The sequence below is a fragment of the Poecilia latipinna genome, unplaced genomic scaffold (genome assembly GCF_001443285.1).
Source record: "Poecilia latipinna isolate Pla-1442-1.1 unplaced genomic scaffold, P_latipinna-1.0 Scaffold2308, whole genome shotgun sequence".
Taxonomy (NCBI): domain Eukaryota; kingdom Metazoa; phylum Chordata; class Actinopteri; order Cyprinodontiformes; family Poeciliidae; genus Poecilia; species Poecilia latipinna.
This window is the reverse complement of record NW_015114924.1, coordinates 130,011-150,951: the sequence shown is the minus strand read 5'-3', so window position 1 is coordinate 150,951 and position 20,941 is coordinate 130,011. Positions and strand designations below refer to the sequence as shown.

The window sequence follows — 20,941 nt, the reverse complement described above, 5'->3', positions numbered from 1 at the left end:
GTCAAACCGACAAGCTTGCCGAGGCTATAGCGAGAATATCCGGTTCTGGTTCACGTTGCTGCTCCATCCTTTGTTACCACCTGGTTCAAGGTGATCAGGTGAGGAGGGAAGGTAACTGTTGGCCAGCGGCTCACCACACAATTGGCTCGTAAAGATTGCTGCGTCTGACAAAAGCCTCCTGAAGAAACCGGGGGCCCAATCATCCCCAAGACGGAGCATGTGTGTGTTTATGGCACTGCCTGCGGTGCATGAAATCTGACAGCCAGGGTCTGCTGAAAGCACCTGCCTGCAGACACGCACCGACGCATTCATGCACACGGACAAACACATGCCGAAGCTCGTAATTGGGCTCCTAAAGCCAAAGGAAAGGAAAGGAAGAAGAGGGAGGAAGAAAGCACTTTTTGTGTTGTGTGTTGTGTGTATGTGTGTGCGCGTGCGTGTGTGTGTGCGTGTATGTGTGTAAGTGCTTTTTTGTGTTTCAGTTTGAATGCCCTGGCACACCGTCAACTTTGTAAAACCAGGCAATTTCCTGTGAAGCCGTCCAAGTGTGACAGCTGTAGGTGCCTAATGGGCAAGGCTTAGGAAACGAGGCATTACCAAAATCCAGCGAACTCAATTGTATTAATCCTTAAGATTAACAGCTTTAATTCTGAACATGTTTCCTGCGTGAAAAGTCTCATTTCCTCACCTAAAATGAGAGTGGGACGTGAGGCGAACATCACACATACTCCTGGCGATTCTGCAGAAGCGGTCCCACCGTAAAACATTTCGCACGTTTTGTAATTTCGCCACGAAATTCTGTATTTTGTTGGGATTTGATGCGGCGGAGCAAGACAAAGTTGTCGAAATGAAAAGGGCGAACAGTTTCAAGTCATATTTAACAAAAAGAAAAGAAAACCTGAAACCCCTGGTGCGCATATTTAGTCGGCTCCCTCTGAGAGAAATTTCTGTACTGAATTGCAGAACCACTTTTCATCGCAATGTCAGCTTCAAGATAGTCAGGGTGTGTTTATCTCAGCCGTTTTCAAGCATCGCCACAGATTCTCGATTAGATTTGGATCTAGGTGACATTAATTAAACCGTTTCGCTCTGGCTGCGTGGTTCACATCCACTTGGAACGTCTTCCATATCCGTACTTACGAGAATCATGGCATGACGGAGACGATAAGCTCTGGATGACGCGAAATGTTGGTTTTCTTTCACACATAATACCTGCAGGTCACGACAACTACGTTTAGGCACAACTAGCCAGTGAACCTTCTTGTTGTGTCCCCAACAAGCTAACAAGTTTTATATTTCATCGGTGGCTTTCTGTTTGCCACTCTTCCATAAAGAACAGCTGGATAATGATGAGATTCACTCTATGTACTCAGTAGGTGACGTCTGAAGTTTGTTACACTGGATTGTCAGATTAAAGCTGGTTGATCACAAATGCACACTAAAGTTTTTCAATTTAAACGTATTTCTTTTGTTTTATCACATAAACTTTCATTAAAATATACTGAAATTTGTGGTTATAACATATCAAATGCTTTTGTAAAGCACCGAATGACACACAGTGTAGGAAAAGGGTCAATGAAAGGTTGAAGGTAACAAAGGTTACCTATCGAAATTGAACATTTTACCGCAAATCCAAGGCTAAAATGTTCTTTGTAAGATGCACTTTTTTAAAAATGAGTGTTTATCCATCACAGGTTGGTCGGGCTTTATTTTCGTTAATTAATGCCATAAATCCTTCGCTGACACCTACTGTCTTAACCTCCCTCTGCTCCTTTCCCCGAGAGACGACTGAACACTGTCAGTTTTAATCTCTCTCCTAAGCACTGTCCTCTCGCCTCACACACACACACACGCATACACACGCAAAGCTTTCAAATAAGGGATTTAGATTACAGGGAACACTGCTACAGTCCCACGATGATGGAGTGTGTGTACTCTGAGGGTGAGCCTTCCTCGAATTCATATGATGTTTGTTGACTCCCTTCACATAAACAGGTGGCTGTGTGGAGATAACGTTCCGCATTTTGTGCCGACGACGACGATGATGCTGCGGAGCCCGCCCGCCCGCCCGCCCAGACGTACGCAGTCATCCAACGTTGTGTCAGGAGTTTTGGGTGTTTGTTTTTTTTTTTTCTTCTCTTTAATCCTAATGCTTTCAGTGGGACATTTATTAATCTCTCTGTTTCAAAAGGAGAGCGACAAAGCCTTTCAGGTGAATAAGCGAGGGATTCCTCCGAGGGTATCTCCACACACCCGCTCGACGATTAGCCGAGACAAGGCAGCAAAGCTCGCGGTTTTGTTGCCAACGCTGCAGAAGGTTGCACAAAGACGAGGCCCTGTTTCCCATCCCTCACTCCCGACCTCTTCTGCTTCCATATTGCTTTTCAGCTTGTTATCAGGTGTCGGTTTTGCCTACAGACGGCATATGAGAAGCTATGTTAGTCATTTTTGAGGCGCATGCCATCATCCACCCAAATGTCCTTTACTGTGTTCAGCATAACAAGATGGTGACCCACCGCCTCACTGGTCCGTAGTTCTTTTCTTCATAAGCTATCAAAATAAAAAATAAAAAAACTGGAGCACCCGGCGTGTGTTTGTGTGTTTGCCACTTGGTTAAAAGTGCGCGCGCGTTGAGAGCGTTTTCTGACTTTGATCCTAATGAAAGATTTATTCTCTCCTCCGCCGATGTCTTGGCTGGCTTTACTAAACCAGCATCTCTAAATGCCGACCTTGTCACTTCAGCATGTTGGCAGGCCAACCTCTTTGTTTGATCTCTTGTTTCAAAGGCCCTGAAACACAAGCTGACACAGCCGAAGGAGGCGAGGCGATTCATTAAGAGTGCATCCAACGGAGCTCGGTCTGCAGCGACATGCTTGGGCTGATTGCTGTAGATCGTTTATATCTCATTTCTTTGCTTGTTTGTCTAATCTGTAAATGTACTCGGATTGCTCAACAAATGTATACACTCATGTCAGTCGGTCTTACAGGATCTTCACTTTGCAGGATATACATCCCATAGACAACACAAAAAATATACGTAGTAAAAAAAAGCATTTTTTTTATCATGTCTTTCAAAAACCCTTGTAGATTGATCAGAAATAAGTCACGTCAGTTTTAATGCTCCTCTGAGAATGCTTGTTCTTTTTGCCCATTTAAATTCAGTAAATGCAATTTGCCCATTTTATACTTCTTTTTTTAGCGTCCGAGTAAGTACTGCTTGAATCACTTCTAGGTTCGGGTTTGCAGTTATTCTGCTTCTTTTATTAAAATTACAGACGTCTCACTGTGACTGTTTACATTCAGCACAATCCCTCCCCACTCGCTCCTGCCTGGTGTAACAAATTATTGTTTGCTGAAAATGAAAAGAGCCAAGTTTGTTCGTTGTGAGACGTTGTGCACATGGCATAACAACACTAGGAAGAAAAAAACAAACCCCATCTGTAAACGATTACGACTATTTGTAAAAAAAAAAAAACTCTTAATTTCCTGAACACCTAAATTGTTGAATATGGAATTATTATGTAATTGTAATTAAACACTCAATCAATCAGTCTTTATTGATGAGGTACATTTCATATAAAGCAAGAGCCACACAATGTTTAAGATAAAGTAATTGGAAAAATAATAAAAATGGAGAATAACTAAACAAAGAAAAGACAAACACAGGGAAATTAAATCTAAAGAGATTTGAAGAAGTGTGAGGTTTAAAGCTGTTAGTAAAGATGCCACTGCACAAATCACTTTTACAAAGTGCAGACTCTAATCTCTTCATAAGTCTGCTAAAACAAAGATTAAAAATAATTTAAAAAAAGTTAAATCTATATTTATTCCAAACTACTGATAAAATAGTTTGTTTAGCACGGCAATAAAACAAATGTTTAAGTATAGACAAGAAGATAATTTTAGATAAGACTTAAGGGAAAACAAAGGTGCAATGAAACCACTGGTGTATTTATTTCATAAGGGCTTCATTTTGACATTTTGTCCCACTTATCTGGCAAGCACTTCTCTAAGGTGGTCACTAGGGGGCAGCACAGTGATCAGAACTGAACTCCCAATTGCACACAGGGCAGCATAACTGGAAGATATAAAGAAGTGTTACAGAAGTAATTTTTAATTAAATGAAGATTGTTGAGGAGTTTTGACAAGTTGAAATGATGAGAATGTCGACACTGTGGTGACGTGTCCAGTTCTCAGGCAGAGATTTGCAGCCATCACCAACTTAGCAACAACTGGCCTCAGAACTTTGTGAAATTTTACACAGATACTTGCATTTTCTGTGGTGACTTGATGTTTTGATGGACCAGATTATAATCCTGTCTGCTTACATAAACATGTTGGCACACGTAAACGATCAAATATAATGGAGTGACTGTCAGAATATATTTTATATAGACATATTCTATCTATAGTGCTAGAGAGAGAGGATTCTTATCCTTGCAAGTTTATTTGTCAATTTTTAGGAGCGACTGAAGGGATTTTAAACACATGTACTTGATAGCAGAGTTGTTTGCCAGGTGTAGCTTAGTGCCACCCAAAAGACTTTGTGTCTTTTGGGTGAAATTTTTCATTCTTCTCTAGCTGCTAATCCATTTGTTTTTAGGCAAACAAATTGATTCTCTGCACCTGCAATATGCTTGCAGCATGTTTGTCTGTGCAGTGTGGGATTACGGTCCTTACCTGAGCTACAATCGACACTGGTAATAAATGGTTTCTGCTGTGGCATTATGTGATGTGACTGACACGACTCGGTTTATGCTAATTGATGTGAAGCAAAAGGAATAGCTTTTTTGACATGTTTCAGAAATTCAAAGACAAGCAGACAAGATTTTAGATGGTTACAAAAAAACTGGATGCCATGAGCTCAGAAAGAAGGATTCATTATTTGTTGTCTAAACCTAATTAAACTAAGGTTCAATTAGGAATATATATATATATATATATATATATATATATATATATATATATATATATATATATATATATATATATATATATATATATAATTTACAAAAATGACCTTAAGTTTTCTGTAGATCACCTATAAACTGAACTTCAAGCGGTGAGCTGTGAACGAAACAAGACGCCGTTTCAGATTCTTGATTATCAACATATATTTACACCACAACAGCCTATAAATAACCTGGACGGTGTTTAGCAAATACTTCCCTGAAAGCCACTCTGACTCACTCATCCCACACAGCAGCCATCTGAACAATACAGTGAGCGCTAAAAGCTCTCTTACTGTAAAAGGTCACAAAGGACATCATCATCTGGCTCCTGGGAGAAGACGGCTCTCTGACATGGCAACGGTGCACACATAACCACTCCTGTTAGATTTACTAAAAAACAAAAAAGGTACGCCGAATACTTTTCACACTTTCACGGTTGTAATAGAAGTGGGACTTAACGAACAGAATTTGACAACTCATTTCTATAAAACATTAGCCTTTTTCGAGTTGTTTCTATTGGACCTGACTTTTCTAAGCCTCCGGCACAAAATTTCAAACTCTTGACCAAGCAGTAAATTACTTTGTAAGTCAGCCGCAGATCTCAGAAGGAATCTGACCGAACAGGGAAAAGCGATCGATGCTGTTTGCACGCATCGTGTGTTTTGGAGAATTCCTTCTCAAGCCCAGAATTAGTTTTGTTGTCAGAAACTTGACCCTCAGAGACACCGTCTAATGTTCTGCTTCAAAGAGTGTGGCACAATCCGAGCTGAATAATGCAAAGATTCGATACGAGAGAACCGCGAGTTTACTCGCATCAATGCTGACAGCCAGCAGAGGCGGTTTTCACATTTCCCGTCTTCAGGTTTTGATGTGTAATGCAGTGCCTTATAAAAACAACTTTCGCCAATTTGCTTTACAAATAAAAGTCTGAAATTTGTTGTGAGCATCTGTGTTTGGCCCCCTTTGCTCTGATACCATGAAATAAAACTCTGAGCTACCTTTCTCCACAACGAGGTAAGTACTATGTTTAACAGTTTACATAAAAACAAAATCCATATTAAAGTAATGTGACATTAAAAGTATTGATGTGATGACAATTAATATATACTATACTATAGTGTTTTGTTGCTATAAACAAAAAGCTTTGTTGTTTATAGCTCTTAACATGAATTTAAAATAAATTACGGAAATCAACAAATGTTGATGTCCATTAAACTCATCCAAAAAATAAAAAAAGACAACTAAATATACATATTTTAATATGGATTCCTCTCTTTTATCATGGGTTTATTTACACCTCTGATTCTAAATATACATGACTGAACAATGCTGGCACAAAGAGTACATGATTCACTGTCTATCATTGTTCTCCCATTTGACTCACATCCTCCACTTTTATTTTTTCTCTTTAAAGATTGGCATGAATTCTGATCATTTCCACTAATGTGTACATAAATAATATGCAACGAGCTTCAAGGTGGCGGTGCATACGATGTCATTTTAGCTCCCTCTTCTGTTCATTTGCATGCTAACGCTCTACATGGTTCGTTATTCGTGAATGCAGTAAGTGCCAGAAGTACTTCCCGTCTGAACACACTTCCTTGGATTTGTGTTCTGTGTTGGATATATGACAAAAATGGTGGAAAAGTATATTAAATGTAAACTAAATGCAGAGTCAATAAGCGATATGGCTCTGAGATGGCATCTGGGAAAATGTAAATATAAAAGTGCACGTGATCCAAATTGAAGCATTCATTTTCAGAAACATGTGGAGTATGACAGAGATTATGTTCTCTTTGTTGCATTTGCAAGCAAACCCTAAACTGCTATCACTTAATTTTTCAGGAGTATTAATGTAATACAAGCTCAAATACAACAGGGAAAACAAATATGGCCTTTAAAAAAAATAAAATAAAAAATCAGCAAATTGACACTTCTCACCCCACCATTACCTGACAGGATGTACCCAAAACATGTTGTCTCTATCAATGCTCTAACATGCAGAAGATCCAATCTCTACTTCTCTTCTCCTCCTCCCTCATCTCTTTATCTTCTGTCCTCACTTTTCTTTTTTTTTCTCCCCCATCTCTGTCACTGCCCTCAAGCTGGCTAGGTGAGATAACTCCTCCACACGGAGACGCTCGTAGCTCATTGGCTGGGTGATGGAACAGAGTTCTCCAATCAGACTCTGCATCATCAGTTGTGAAGATCGTGGGCCAGAGTAGAGGCTGCTTATCTGGTTTTACTGAGCCTCCATCGTGCTCATGCATCAAATTCCCTTGGAAAACCTCGGAGCGCTGGATTTTCTGGTGCAAACGTACCATCTTCACTTGGATTAATCGAGCGTAAAGCAGCTCAGCCCTCCTACGGGCTGATGGAGTTACAAAAGAAAAAAAAGCACATTTTTAAGGCCTTATTTATGCGCACGTAGTTGGTAATTACACTCCATTCAGGCTTCTCATTAACAACCATGCCAGCTTTTTCCATTAGCGGGTAAAAATGGCAGAAAATTGCCCACTCTGTTTTGAACACTTAGCATCACTTCCCATCTGCTCAGACGGTGACACACCTCCTCTGTCTGAAGAGTGCCAGTAGCTTTTCTTTGCCCACTGAAACGACCGCACAGGAGAAACGAGAAGTGCGTCAAAAGTGTCTTCAAGGGCAAGAGCCCTTTTTCTATTTCTTTTTCTTTGCAATTTCAGACAAAGATTGCAAGATTTGACTTCACACTCGAGCTCAAAGACTCACTCCACTCCAGTTCCAGCGAATATGTATTCAGCTGGATAGCCCAGGGTTTGTGGAAGCCAAAAAACATCCAAATAAGAGGGAAAAAATGAGCACTAAGTTGTTATTTTGTTTGCTAGTTTGTGTGTGTGTGTGTGTATTTTATTAAGGGGAAATGATTTCAATCTGGTTAGACGGTTCTTCCTGGCTCTGCCTCCCTCCTGCCTTATTCTAAGAGCCTAGGTTATTCTGAGGTATCTTTAAGCTGCTATAGGCTCAGGCTACTAGGGAACAAGATGGCCACTTATCCTCACTATGATACTTTCTTCTCCTACTGTTCTTCAATTTGCTTTTTTTAATTTTATTTCAACTACTGACTTTTTGTTTTCTCTTAGTTTGTTTTTATTTTTTGTGTTTTGTTTGTTTTTTTCCCAGAGAAGCTACATGTGGTCTGCTGTCCTGCTTGTCTATGATAAACTTCCTGGATTTTGGTATCGGCTATGATAACAACACCAACTGAATGTTTTCCCTCTCCTGTTATTAATTTGTTACTTTTCATTAAAAAGTGTGTGTATCTGCTCTGTCTATCCCCTGTATCCTGACAGATGGCCGCTTGTGCTGCTGGACGTTTCTTCCTGTTAAAGAGAAGGTTTTCCTCTCCACTGTCACGGCGTACATGGATCGCTGTGAAGTAAGCAACAAACATCTACTGTCATCACGTGTTCATCCAGGGAGAGTGAATGTTGCAAGTCGATGGCTTGATGCAATCTGATGGGTTTTCTTCCGTAGGAAACTTTCTAAACTAATTTGAAAAACGATGTGCGTTTAATTCAATTCAGTTAAAAAAAAAAAAATGCTTTGTTGGCCCCAAAGGGAAATTAAATGCTGCTGTATCTCATGTTAATTCAAGATTATTCAAATTGATAACTGCATTTGTGATTTCACTGAAAACTGCTTCAAGACAATATTTGTTGTGAATTAGCGCTTTAAAAATTGAACGAAATTTAACACAAGTTAAGTAAAACGTCTGTTGATCTATTTAGTAATAATAATAATAAAAATAAATAAATAAATAAATAATAATAATAATAATAATAATAATAATAATAAAAATATTAATAATTCAAGGCAATTTGGACATTTTTTTTACAGGAGTACCAATAAATGTGACAGTCGCAGCATCTGTTTACTGAAGCTTACACTCACTGAAACCAAGAAATTTCTTTCAAAATTTAAAATTGAATATAATCTCAACATATTGGATTTTTCTTAAACAGCTGTACTTTATTCTTTTCAGAACATTTGCAAGAATAAGTCAACAGTTAAAATGTATCTGATCAGAATAGAAAGGAGGTTTTAGATAAAATATGCGACAACCGTCCTTGAAGCAATTACCTAGCAGCAGTACGACGACACATACAACAGTGAAAATGTTTTACTAAACTGACCCAGTCAAAGTTCGGAGCAAAATCCAAACCTAAATTCATATAAGAATGTGTGACAAGACTTGGAAAAACAATGTTCAGAGATGGTCTGCCTCCAATTTAACTGCGTTTCGGAAAAAAAAAGTTCAGCCTATAGAAGTTCAATGCTGAAAGATGTGACCCCAGAAACATGCAGGTTTAACTGCAGCAAAAGTATAAAAATACAAACTGTTGGCTCGCTCAGGGTGACTGGATACAAATATACACAATACTTTTCAGACTTTCATTTGTAAAAGATAGAAAACGTATTCTCTACCTTCCACTTCAGAATAACGCTCTGCTTTGTGTCGGTCGGCCACACGCAATCCTTGTAAGATCCACTGAAGTTTGTGGTTGAAAAGTGTGGATGTGTTGAACGATGACGATATTCCATATCATTCATGCTGTGTCAGATTTAGGCTTGTGACTCACCAGAGCATCACTGAATGTTGCTTTAATGCGTAAGACTTTATTGCTGGTCTGACATTCTTGAAGACACTTACTTAATTTCTTCTCTCCCCGTGTCGCACTAAAACCACCACTACTTTCACAGGATTCGAAGTCTACTTAGTTTGAAGAGACAAGTTTAGACTGTACTGCCGTGTCGGTACGCGTTTTCCAAGTCCGATCAGTTACAGTAGGATTTATCTAGTTAGAATCAGATAGGCGTTTACTCTGGTGGACCCTCAGCAGCTTGGAGTTTAAATAGTCTTGTGCTGCCCTCCTGTGACGAGTTTACAGCAGAACATGACTTCCAGTCTTCTTCTTGCATATGCAGAGCTGTTTTCCCCCAGCTGCTGCAGTCTCACTGAACTTCAACATGTCGATCTTAGCCAATGTCACTCATCCAAAGTCAAACAGCACACGGTTCAGTCTGACACGTGGAAAGGTTTGCTTGCCTGTCGTCCACCGGCCGACACGCGGCGCTCCGTCGGATTTTTCTGACAGGTCATTTGGCTCCGAGTCTGACCTTTGTCAGGGAGCATCTCATCTCTGAGCTTCAAATGTGATAACATTTCAAACACAAAGGTTACTAGGAGGGCCTAGCCAAGTCAGAGAAGGTCAAGGATGTTTTCCTCTCCACTGTACCTCAAAGCAACAAACAGCTCAGTGGAAGCATGAGCTGTTTGTTAGCATGAAAAGCATCGAAAAGCAAGGGACACCAAAGGCCAATCACATTAGAAATAATAATCTAAGTGCTGCAAAGTAACATTGCCCTAAAATGTAACAAGGCTGCAGGCTATTCTGACCATCATCATCATCATCATCATCATTACTGCTCCCCAGTTTGCTTAAATTAGTGAGCTTCAAATTCAGACTCCTTTATGAAGCTGTTATGCTGTTTTGCCAGCAGGTGGTGCTGCAGTATTCCTAAAAGATCGCTCGTGCCAAGCCATCATGTTGACGTAACCCCGCTCCCCCAAAAATGCAAAGTCATTGGGTGAAATCACACAGCGTGAGGAGAGCTTGACCTTGCTTGTAACAAAAAAATACATATATTATAAGTTTAAAGAAGCTTTTAAAACAAAATTTTTACATTGTTTAATAAGTACAGAAAAAAAAAAAAAAAAACCCTCCTCTGTAACACCGAATAGCTGTTTCTGATGGACAAAACTCTTTAGCAGTCGGTGTTGACGCTGGGCGGAGCATGAGGCGAAAGGAGGGAGCTTTACATTAACTAGTCGTTTCTGAGAGCCTGAGGTCACGTTGACTCATGCTGTTGTGAGATGAGCAGACTTCTCTAAGCCACATTTTCTCAGCAGCTGTGGTCAGCGTGCTGTAACCAGACCTCGGGGAAGATTAAAGGCTAAAGAGCAGCAGGTCTCAGTGATGTAAGCGGAGCACAGTGGGCTCCTCGCATCAGGGTTTCATTGGTGTATGATGTGATCGAGAAACGCTTCAAAAATAATCCAACGAAACCAGTAAAATGAGGCAGACGAGCTCACTAGTATTAATCTGATGAATTCATTTGGAAGTGTATGGGTTTTTTTTTTTTTATCATTATTTGAATTTTACAAAACACACACTTACAAGATCTTAAATTTTAATATGTAGACAAAAATCTATAAATACAATCCTCAGACATTTCGATTAACTGGTTCCGAGAGACCTGTATTACGTATTGATTAGGTATTTTAATGTCTTGTCCTTTTGTTTTCTCCCCACTTCCAAAGTCAGCTTAAGACATTAGCTGTCCAAGCTAATGAAATAGCTTGTTCTTTGCAGCCAAATCGCTCTAAAACAAAAAAAAGGTTAATTATTTCAAGTGCTATACGTATAAAAGTCATGTAGAGTGACTAATTTAACTCAAGTAACATACATATCAAATTAGACAGTCTCATAACCATAACAAACTAAAAGATGAATTACTTTATTTAGTATTTAGCGATTTTTATTACAACTTAAGAGAAAGAATTCAAGGAGAGTTTGGTATTTTTATAAATAACTCTTATTTCTCAGAATCAACACAACAGTTTATGCATAGTCAGCATAATCAGAATTAAAAGTTATTATTAATTCCACTAAGATAAACTATAAACAATTTCTTTCAACTTAAAAAAAATAATGAATAATAGACTAATAGGGGATCTTTTGTTTAGGATCATGGAATTAAATGTAAGAAAAAAAATTTCTTAACATTCATGGAGAGTGTTTCAGTTTCTCTGAAGTTTTAATTTTGAGAGGAAGGAGAAAACGAACAGGTGGAAAATCTTGAAACTACCTGAACCCACAAATATTTAGCTCCAGAACTGATCCAACAGAGCCAGAAAGAGCGTCTCGCTGAAGTTTCGCTGTGCTGAAGTTATGCGCAGATAGACTGATGTACCAAAGCAAATGATGTCAACAAAAACACACACGGCAACCGGATCTCAGGCCTGATCTGTTCTGATGTGGTAAAGCTTATCAGTGGGTTGTTTCTTACTAAAACCCCTGAACTCTGGTCTCCTCCTGGCAGCATCATGTTGATCCGGGAGCGAAGCTGACACACGAGGCAGGAGCTGATCAGTGAGTCAGAGGAAGAGCTGCGGCTCTCATCATCATTCCTACAATAGATCATCTGACAAGTAAGTACGGTTCTCTGAGATCAGCAATCGTTTGAGATCAAATCCAAAATATTTATTTGAACTTGCTCACAGTTCGGATATTATCTGGTGAGTGATATTCACTGGAATAGCAGCTATGTAGTCCTGTTTAGGGCCTCCTACTGGCTTTGTCACAAACAGTTTGTTGTAAATGATCTTCTGTAAAATATTAATCAACAGATAAAATAATCATTATGTTGCGAATTTACTAACATGATATATCTAAAGAATTGTAGTTGTAACACAATGATTCGCAAAAAGAGGTGAATAAAACCCCCTGCAGAACTCTTAATTTTCAGCAGGAACTGATGTGGATTATGGATTATATGCAGAATAATAATAATAATAGCTGATCTCAGAAAATCTCCATTTAGTAGCTGTCTTCTGTCAGTTGTTTTCTTTCTCACGTCTTTCCCCTTAAGAGCATTAATATTAATAACAGAAGAAGGCTGACCAAGTTCAGTCGCTCTCTCCTCCCCCCTCCCTCCTTCTTATACCCAGACCCTGGCTGCAGCGAGGCGCGCACACGCCGGCAGCTCGTCTCATCTTCCGTACCGCTCTCACTTCTGCATCCCTGCGTCTCTGACCCTCCCCGCAGCCTTCGGCCTAAGATTTTAGCCCACCTGCTGTGATCATCGGTAAGAAAGACTGATCTCTGCTTCTTCTCTCCTCCGTTCGGCTTTTGTTTCTGGGACTGACGGTGGCTCTGCTCTGCCGGGAGTCAGACAAAGGACTGGGGTGTGGCTGGATGGGTAGAAGATGGTTGCTAACGGCAGCAGGGAAATAATGTGGAAGATGAGGTTGATGAGAATTGTGGTGGCGACAAACAAAGCAATATTGCTGGCATGTTGAGGTTTATAACAGTCGTAAAACAGGGTCAAATTTGACCGATATGTGACGCAAGTTGATGCAGATTCTTAAGTGTTCAAGTGAAAGATTGAAAGTTGCTTTGATTATAAAATATATATATATATATATATGTTTTTAAAAACATTGCATTTTGCTCAGGAAGCCTAACACCGCATCAAGCAGAACCTTTTAGGCCCCATTGAAATCCACAATGGTAAGAATCACCTTACAGAAGCTTATTCTGCTTTTGAAGATCTCCAAACATATAGGCTTAAAAAAATGTATATATATATATATATATATATATATATATATATATATATATATATATATATATATATATATATATATATATATATATATATATTTGACAGTTCAGTCAGACATATTGGGATCAGGACAGCGAAAAGACCAGATCAGTTAGACCTGAGGTTGTGGTGTCTTTACTGCAGTGGGCTGATCATGAGCTGCGTCCATGAGGCTACAAGAGTAGAATCAGAAGAAAAAAACACAAGGAGACGGACAAACTGAGGGAGGATGCAATGAGAACAAAGAGGGAAGCAGACAAAAACAGACACAAAGAGAGAAGAGACAGCTGGGCAAAAGAGGCACATGTTAGCCACAAAGGCATCTGAGAGAAGCAGACATGTATGTAGACTGAGCGTGTGTGGGAGGCAACCACTTGTCTGAGCAGCACATGTTGTAGCCACTCCCTTTATGTGCATTGCACTGAGCGAAACAGCTGATAGGCCTCATTATGGATTTTAATTTGTCTTAAACGGTATACATCGAGCAACGACGCACAGTCAATAAGACGCTTGAGACGAAAAGGTCAAAACGGCGCACTGAGTTTCACGTCTCGTCTTTCGCAGCCAAAATGTCGGACAAGCCAGACATGACCGAGATCGCTCGCTTCGACAAGACAAAGCTGAAGAAGACGGAGACAAAAGAGAAGAACCCTCTTCCCACCAAAGAGAGTGAGTGCACGAGTCCTTCATCCTCTGCGGCAATTTTTTTTTCTTTCGCCCCCACCCTCCCCCCCATCCTCTGCCAGAATCTCCCATTATCACCTTCACACATACTCAGCAAAGAGAGCAGCGAAACAAACGGCTGCAGTATCAGCAGACCCAAAAAAAAAAAAAAAAAAAGCTGCACCCACTCACAGGTTCACTGCAATGCAAGTCTAAACCAGCAGCATCTTTTTTTGTCTTCTCTTCTTTTGCAGCCATTGAGCAGGAGAGGAAAGGCGACGCCACACCTTGACTTGAGCACATGAAGAAAAGGAGCTGAGATGCCACAGAAAAAAAAAGCACTTTCTTTTGATTATCCCAGTATATCCCAGTATTTGAAATCACCTACATTGTCTTCAGCAAAAGGGCGCTCTCTGAGCTCCCTGGGCTGCTAACAGGATATTTTGGCATCCTAACATGTGGGGCTCTCTTACAATTCACACACACACACACATACAAAAAAAAACGTCAGCCTGGGTGCCTGTCTTGTGCTGTTAGCCTGTAGCTAACATGTCTCCAGTATTGCCAAACTAGGGTGGGGGTGAAGTGATGTAGCACAGGGAGAGAGGCAGGCATTCAGGCTGGAAAGTTGCATTGGGGTTGGGGGTTTGTCTGTGGACACAGGGGCAACTGAAGTCAACTCATGTGGGCTTTTTTCTTAACAAACTTTTTACTTTTCTTTATGTAATAAACATGAAGACATGGACGCGGTGTGTTTTGTGCTTTTTTCCATCCCTAATTTGTGTCAGTGTGCAGGTTGTTGGTCTGTGTTTAGACTGTACGATTGTGATGAATCACAATTGATTTTACAATCTATCAAATATCAGTTCTGCCAGATAAATGTGTTCCTCCCTGGTGGAAAATCTGACTTGTACATTTAAAGAAGCAACAATATTTTTTGTTTATATTTCAGAATTAAGTCTTATCCCATCAACCAAATTAAAATTTTGTCAAGTATCGAGTTAGTAATGACAATAAGCCCTATTCCCTAGTGATTTCTTTCAGTAACAGAAACACAAAACATAAAAAAAGCAAAGATGCTAATGCTAATTGTATACTGCTGTCACATTGGAAAAGGAGAAAATTTTCTAAATAAAAAAAAAAACAAAAGTCTGATGAACTATTCAAGTAAGAGTCAAACATTTATCACAAGTTCACTGTTCTCTCAGGAGTTTAGAGAATTATAGTTTTTTTTTTAATTCTTATGCCAATAAGGGTTTAGGGGAGTTTGGGTGTGAACTCCAAGTACCTCAAAGTTTCTAACCTTTCAGACATATCGGTTTTTCACCTATACTTATTTTGTGGGTCCAGGATTTAACACAATTTAAACTTTAGTTTATGCAGCTCCCTAATGTCATCTGATCAGAAGGTTTAATCTCAACCCAAAAGCAGCTCTTCTGGCTGGAGAAGTTCCTTCCAGTTGGAGGTTCTTGCTCAAGGCTTAGTACCTCGGATGTTTATTGCACAGTACTACTGACAGTGAATTAATGTTGGATTACTTAAAGGAAAACTGTTCTTAATGGGTACATTTGTGAAAAATATAATTATTTATTTAAGTGATGCTTTGACACATTTTGACAGGCATTCAGACAAAATTCTGAGCATTACATGGACACAACGAGCATTTAATCGCTGGAGATACAGAACAACGCTGAGATAAGAGGTTGCTGTGACTAACTTAAAAGGTTCCGCAAAATGTTTCTGTAATACTTTAAAAAGTAGTTGTCGTGTATGAGAGATCTGATTGGGTCAGTTTGTGAATGTTACACAAGTAAGAAGCTTGGACAAAACGCTCAACATGACGTTACCGTAAAGATCCCTCTGCCATAAGCAATGAGAGTTTAATTTAAAAAGAAATTATGATTTAATTAGATTTTTTTTTTATGCAAATATTTAATTTCCTAAATGCTTCATATTTCACATGAAGGTATATAAATCAAGTGAATAATATTAATTACGACCTAAAAAAAACTACTGAAATACTGAAGAAATGCGATAGTTTTAAACTAATTTATAGCTGGATTGGCCAAACTTTTTTAAACTCTCTGGGTTAATATTATGGAAGTTACGGTGAGCAGCATTACTGCATTTCAGGTCGAAGATCTCTGAAATGAACTGGGATTAGTGTATCATTCAAAATCTCATGAGTCACGATCTCTTAAACTATCGTATTGAATCTCTTTTGGTGTTGTCTTACTGAATTAAGCCAGAGCTCTCTCAAACACCTAACCAGATCCACTGGTTATGTTTACAGATGTGCAAGTTCTCCTTCCACATACTACTTCAACACTTCATACATGCAGGGAAAACATCAAGCTTTTATATCAGATTGCTTTTATATTTTTTTTCTCAGTTGAGCCTAAGCTGACTGCAACCTACAAAGGATGAGGAGGCGTGAATGGTTTCTAAACACAAAGGTGCAATGACAAATTGTTTCCAGTAACAATGGTTTTTAAAAATGCTCCTGAGTCAGTGCAGAGAGGTGTTTGCACCTCTCTAACTGCTCAAAAGGTTCAACTTTTCAAGTGTTTATTAAGAATGTACACTGACGTAAAAAATCTCACTTAAATTCAAGTCTGTTCTACTTAAATAGCACTGCATTGCAAATGTCAGCAAGGTCCAGGACAAACTAAAGTATTTTTTTCCAAGTTGAGGAAGTCAGTTTTCTAATCATCTCCCATATTGCCCTACAAAGTTACAAACATTCTCATGACATGTCTTCTGAAATATGAATATGAAGGATGTTACTCAGAATTGGAACTAAGGAAAAATGTAATCATTAGATGAACAATTATTGATGTTCTTTTAGATGACCAAAAATATTACCACTAGTGGCCAATAATAATAATAATAATAATAATAATAATAATAATAATAATAATAATAATTCCATAGAAAGCAATGAGGATGAGAACAGCGAACTGAAAAGCCTTGATCGACACATAAACTAGACGATAAGAAGCATCGGGATTACACTGATTGGAGTCGATCAGGGTTGATAAAATCACCAGTGAATCTATAAACCAATAATCCAAGCATTGTCTGATGATGAGTCGCAAACAGCCTACTGCAGAATTCAATTACAGTAAATCTAGCCATTACATGTGGGGTCATTTATTATTTAATGTTATGCCATGACCAGCCGCCACCCCCACATCTCCAGGATGGCGTCTCCGCTCCTGCCACCTAAACTCGCCCCGTCAGAGCTGTCACCTCCTGGGCCTTTATTGCTCCAGTCCTCTCACCTCGCTCTCCAACGCATTCGCTGCCCCGAATGGTCTAACGTGTGCGAGATGTGTTAAAAATATATCACGACTTTAACGTGTATTCAAGAAACAATGGCGTACCTTTAAAAACCCATAATAGCCCTACTGCATTAATTAAGTTATGCATGTTGATGTTAACATTGTCGTGGTTGATCTCCTCGAGAACAACCCGAGAAAAGGCTAAAAACTGGTTTTTTTTTTTTTTTTTTTTAATTTTTTTTGACCGCCACTTAATTAGTCTGTTGATAGTTTCGATGTTTCTGAGCCACTCAGCACTCATGCAGACAGATTTCCAGTCGGGAAAGAAAAAAAAAACAAAACAACTATTGTCTGCTGTCATTATTGACTAATTTAAACTCTTCTTGGTTAAGCGCAAATCACCGATGGCTCTTGGTTTCAGCCTTCCGTGAAAATGAATGTGGGTGATATGTAATTAGAAAGGATTATCTTCGCTCTCGGCCGGCCCAGCCGCCTCCCCCATTGTCCAGCGCGATGAGTGGATTGTTGTTTTAATGGATTTTGAGTGTTTTAGAAGAGATTTAATGGGATAAGTGTGACGTTAATCACTGGCATTAAGTAAAAGTTTGTGGAATGGCACAAACTGTCGGGATGAGCGCTGAAGAGGAGAATGATCGTGCGTAATTAAGACAATTAGACGTAGGACTAAGTGGATTATCTATTCATATTGATAATGCTAATTTGTTATTGGTACATTTTATTTTGTAAAAAAAAAAAGAAAGAAAGAAAGAAAGAAAAGGTCGAATTAAATCGAGTCCAGTAAAATAACCACACTGGAGCATTTTAACGTTTAAAACAAATGTTTACGCTCCTGTAAATTCCAGACTTTTTTCACACCGAGTTGTTTCCTAGGGGAACATCTATTATCACCACCATGTCAATTTCGCCAAAGTGTCAGGCGGTATTTACATGACTACATGGCGTCCAGTCTGAAAAGCTTTACGGCCGTGTCCGCCCATGGGACACCGGTCCCATTTCCCAAACATTTCATGAACAAAGCAAGCCTCGGTACTGTCCCTCAGTAATATGAACAGATATAATTATTATAGGCAGTTTCTTTTTCTTTTTTTTTTCTTTTTTTTAAGGGAGGTAGGGGGGATGATGCTCAACATGGTACGTTTTTTATTCATTTATTTATTTAATGTTATGCTATGTTATACTAGAATTCTGCAGGGCCCTGAAATGACATTGTCATGCTTGCATTCATAGTTGTATTTAGCGATTCATGAGAACTTGTGCTCTGATTTAATTACATCCATACGCTTGCATTCGTGGGAAAAGCATATAAGGATCGGAGCCTGGGAGCGACAGGTGAATGAGGGGCTGTTTAACAGTCTGCGCAACTTCTTTGAAGTGCCGCTCATGCGCCGACCGGCTCCTGTTTGCCAATGGGACGCGGCAATTCAGCTCGTCATTGACGCATTTTCACAGCGAGACGTTACCTGCGGGACAAATCTTTCAATCAGCCGCGTAGGAGCGTATAAGTATAGTCAGAGCAGGGGAGCAGCACCATTCGCTGTCTTATTTCCTCCCGGTACACACATTTGGAACACAAGCCAATGATCTGCCATGGCGCAACTGGATGTCCTCTCAGCCATGGCCTTGTCCACGCTCTGTCTCTGTCAGCTTGCTTCCACTTGGTAAGTCCATTACTTTTGGTGGAGTTCATTTTTAACATTATGTTCTATTGGCTTTTGGAATCTCATGCATAAATGAATGTATTTGTTTTCTCCCCACAGGACAGTGAATAATTTTCTCATGACTGGTCCAAAGGTAATTACACAGCTGACTCTTGTACAAAATACTGTAATTCTGTTTTGGGAATATTTAACTTTTTTTTGTGATTGAAAAAAAAGCATTTCTCTCTCTCTCTCTCTCTCTCTCTCTCTCAAGGCGTTTCTTACCTACGCCAGCAGTGTGCAGATGGGCGCACAGAGAGGAATACGAGAGTGCAAACACCAATTCGCTTGGGAGAAGTGGAACTGTCCAGAAAGCACGCTTAAGCTATCCACACTTAACAGCCTCCGAATTGGTAAGTCTCATAATATCCACCCGCCCTTATAACTAATTAAAATGTATATATATCGGAATGAAATCATCTATATTTGGATTTGGTGGGTGTGCGTTCACACCATCTTGTGCGTAATGGTCACGTACTTTGAGCTCTTACGCATTTATGATACCAAATTACGTATCCAAGTAAAATCTCATAACTGATCTTTGTCCATCACATATTGCAGCCACAAGAGAGACGTCGTTTGTGCACGCCATCAGCGCTGCTGGAGTGATGTACACGCTCACCAAGAACTGTAGTTTGGGGGACTTTGAGAGCTGCGGCTGCGATGACTCAAGGATTGGCCAGACAGGTCCGAAAAATTTAGTAGTATCTATTTATCATCAAACAAAAGTAACTTTAAAAAAATGCACTCGACATGGTATAATAATCTGTTTGTTTATGTTTGTGGTATTAGGAGGCAGAGGATGGATTTGGGGAGGTTGCAGTGACAACATAGCGTTCGGGGAAAAGATCTCCAGACAGTTTGTGGATGCCCTGGAAGATGGGCATGATGCACGCGCAGCAGTCAACCTCCATAACAACGAGGCGGGAAGACTGGTAAGATTTGCTGAGATAGTTTGGAATTTGGGCTTTGGCACAAACAAAAACTCAACATTGTGCGTAATCCACGCCAGTACTCTGTTTCTGTTGACAGGCGGTCAAAGCAACCATGAGGAGAGCCTGCAAATGTCATGGGGTGTCTGGAAGTTGCAGCATCCAAACCTGCTGGATGCAGCTGGCCGACTTCAGGGAGGTGGGGAACTACCTGAGGATGAAGCACCGGCACGCGAGGAAGCTGCAGATGGACAAGAAGCCAATGAGAGCGGGCAACAGCGCGGACAGCAAGCGAGCCGTAGCGCACGCCTTCAGGAGCATCTCCAAAGCGGAGCTCGTGTATCTGGAGGACTCCCCAAATTACTGTATCAAGAACCTGAGCCTGGGACTGCAAGGCACAGAGGGGCGGGAGTGCCTGAAGGGCGTCAGGAACGCGTCCCCGTGGGAGAGGAGGAGCTGCCGCCGGCTGTGCTACGAATGCGGCCTCGGAGTGGTGAAGAGACGCACTGAGGTGGTCAGCAGCTGCAACTGCAAATTTCACTGGTGCTGCACCGTCAAGTGTGAAAGATGCACGCAGGTTGTCACTAAATATTACTGCGCGGGTAAAGACGGCGCAAGGAAACAGCACAATAACACCAAGCGCAAACCCGTGACGCGCCGACAGTGACTGTCATTTACCCATGAACATGCGATTACTTAAGCATTATGGATTTCTCAGCAACTTTTTGCATAATGGATACACTACTTGGACTCGGAACTGAGATATAAGGAGACGCCCGTTATTGCACTTTCTCCATTTTTGATTGAGATTTATAACATTTTATTAAAAACCAGGCTCTGCAAAGACTCTGCAAAGTCTCCCAAATTCACGTAGAATTTGGGAGCCTGCGTTTGGTTTTTAAGTTTTTGTAAATTATACATTTTTGTATAATAAATATTTTCTGCAACAGGCAAGACTCAGTCAC

The 20,941-nt window shown here is 40.0% G+C and overlaps 2 protein-coding genes and 1 long non-coding RNA gene across 3 annotated transcripts in view; all 3 read left to right on the top strand.

The window, feature by feature from the left end:
* Window positions 1-2,969, top strand: part of LOC106937267 (uncharacterized) — a 10,488-nt gene extending 7,519 nt beyond the window's left edge. Inside the window, exon 2 of the long non-coding RNA XR_001422352.1 lies at window positions 1,996-2,969. This is a non-coding gene — a long non-coding RNA (uncharacterized LOC106937267). The remainder of the gene's footprint in view (window positions 1-1,995) is intronic.
* A 2,833-nt stretch (window positions 2,970-5,802) lies between these two features.
* On the top strand, window positions 5,803-20,927 carry LOC106937270 (protein Wnt-8a-like). The gene is made up of 7 exons (XM_015018695.1): window positions 5,803-5,814; window positions 18,529-19,005; window positions 19,105-19,138; window positions 19,259-19,397; window positions 19,606-19,731; window positions 19,837-19,979; window positions 20,077-20,927. Exons 2-7 carry the CDS (start codon window positions 18,935-18,937, stop codon window positions 20,641-20,643), a joined length of 1,080 nt encoding a protein of 359 aa, XP_014874181.1. The 5' UTR covers window positions 5,803-5,814; window positions 18,529-18,934; the 3' UTR covers window positions 20,644-20,927.
* On the top strand, window positions 12,719-14,548 carry tmsb2 (thymosin beta 2). Its single transcript, XM_015018698.1, has 3 exons — window positions 12,719-12,860; window positions 13,944-14,048; window positions 14,297-14,548. Exons 2-3 carry the CDS (start codon window positions 13,949-13,951, stop codon window positions 14,332-14,334), a joined length of 138 nt encoding a protein of 45 aa, XP_014874184.1. The 5' UTR covers window positions 12,719-12,860; window positions 13,944-13,948; the 3' UTR covers window positions 14,335-14,548.
* Window positions 20,928-20,941: the final 14 nt, after the last annotated feature.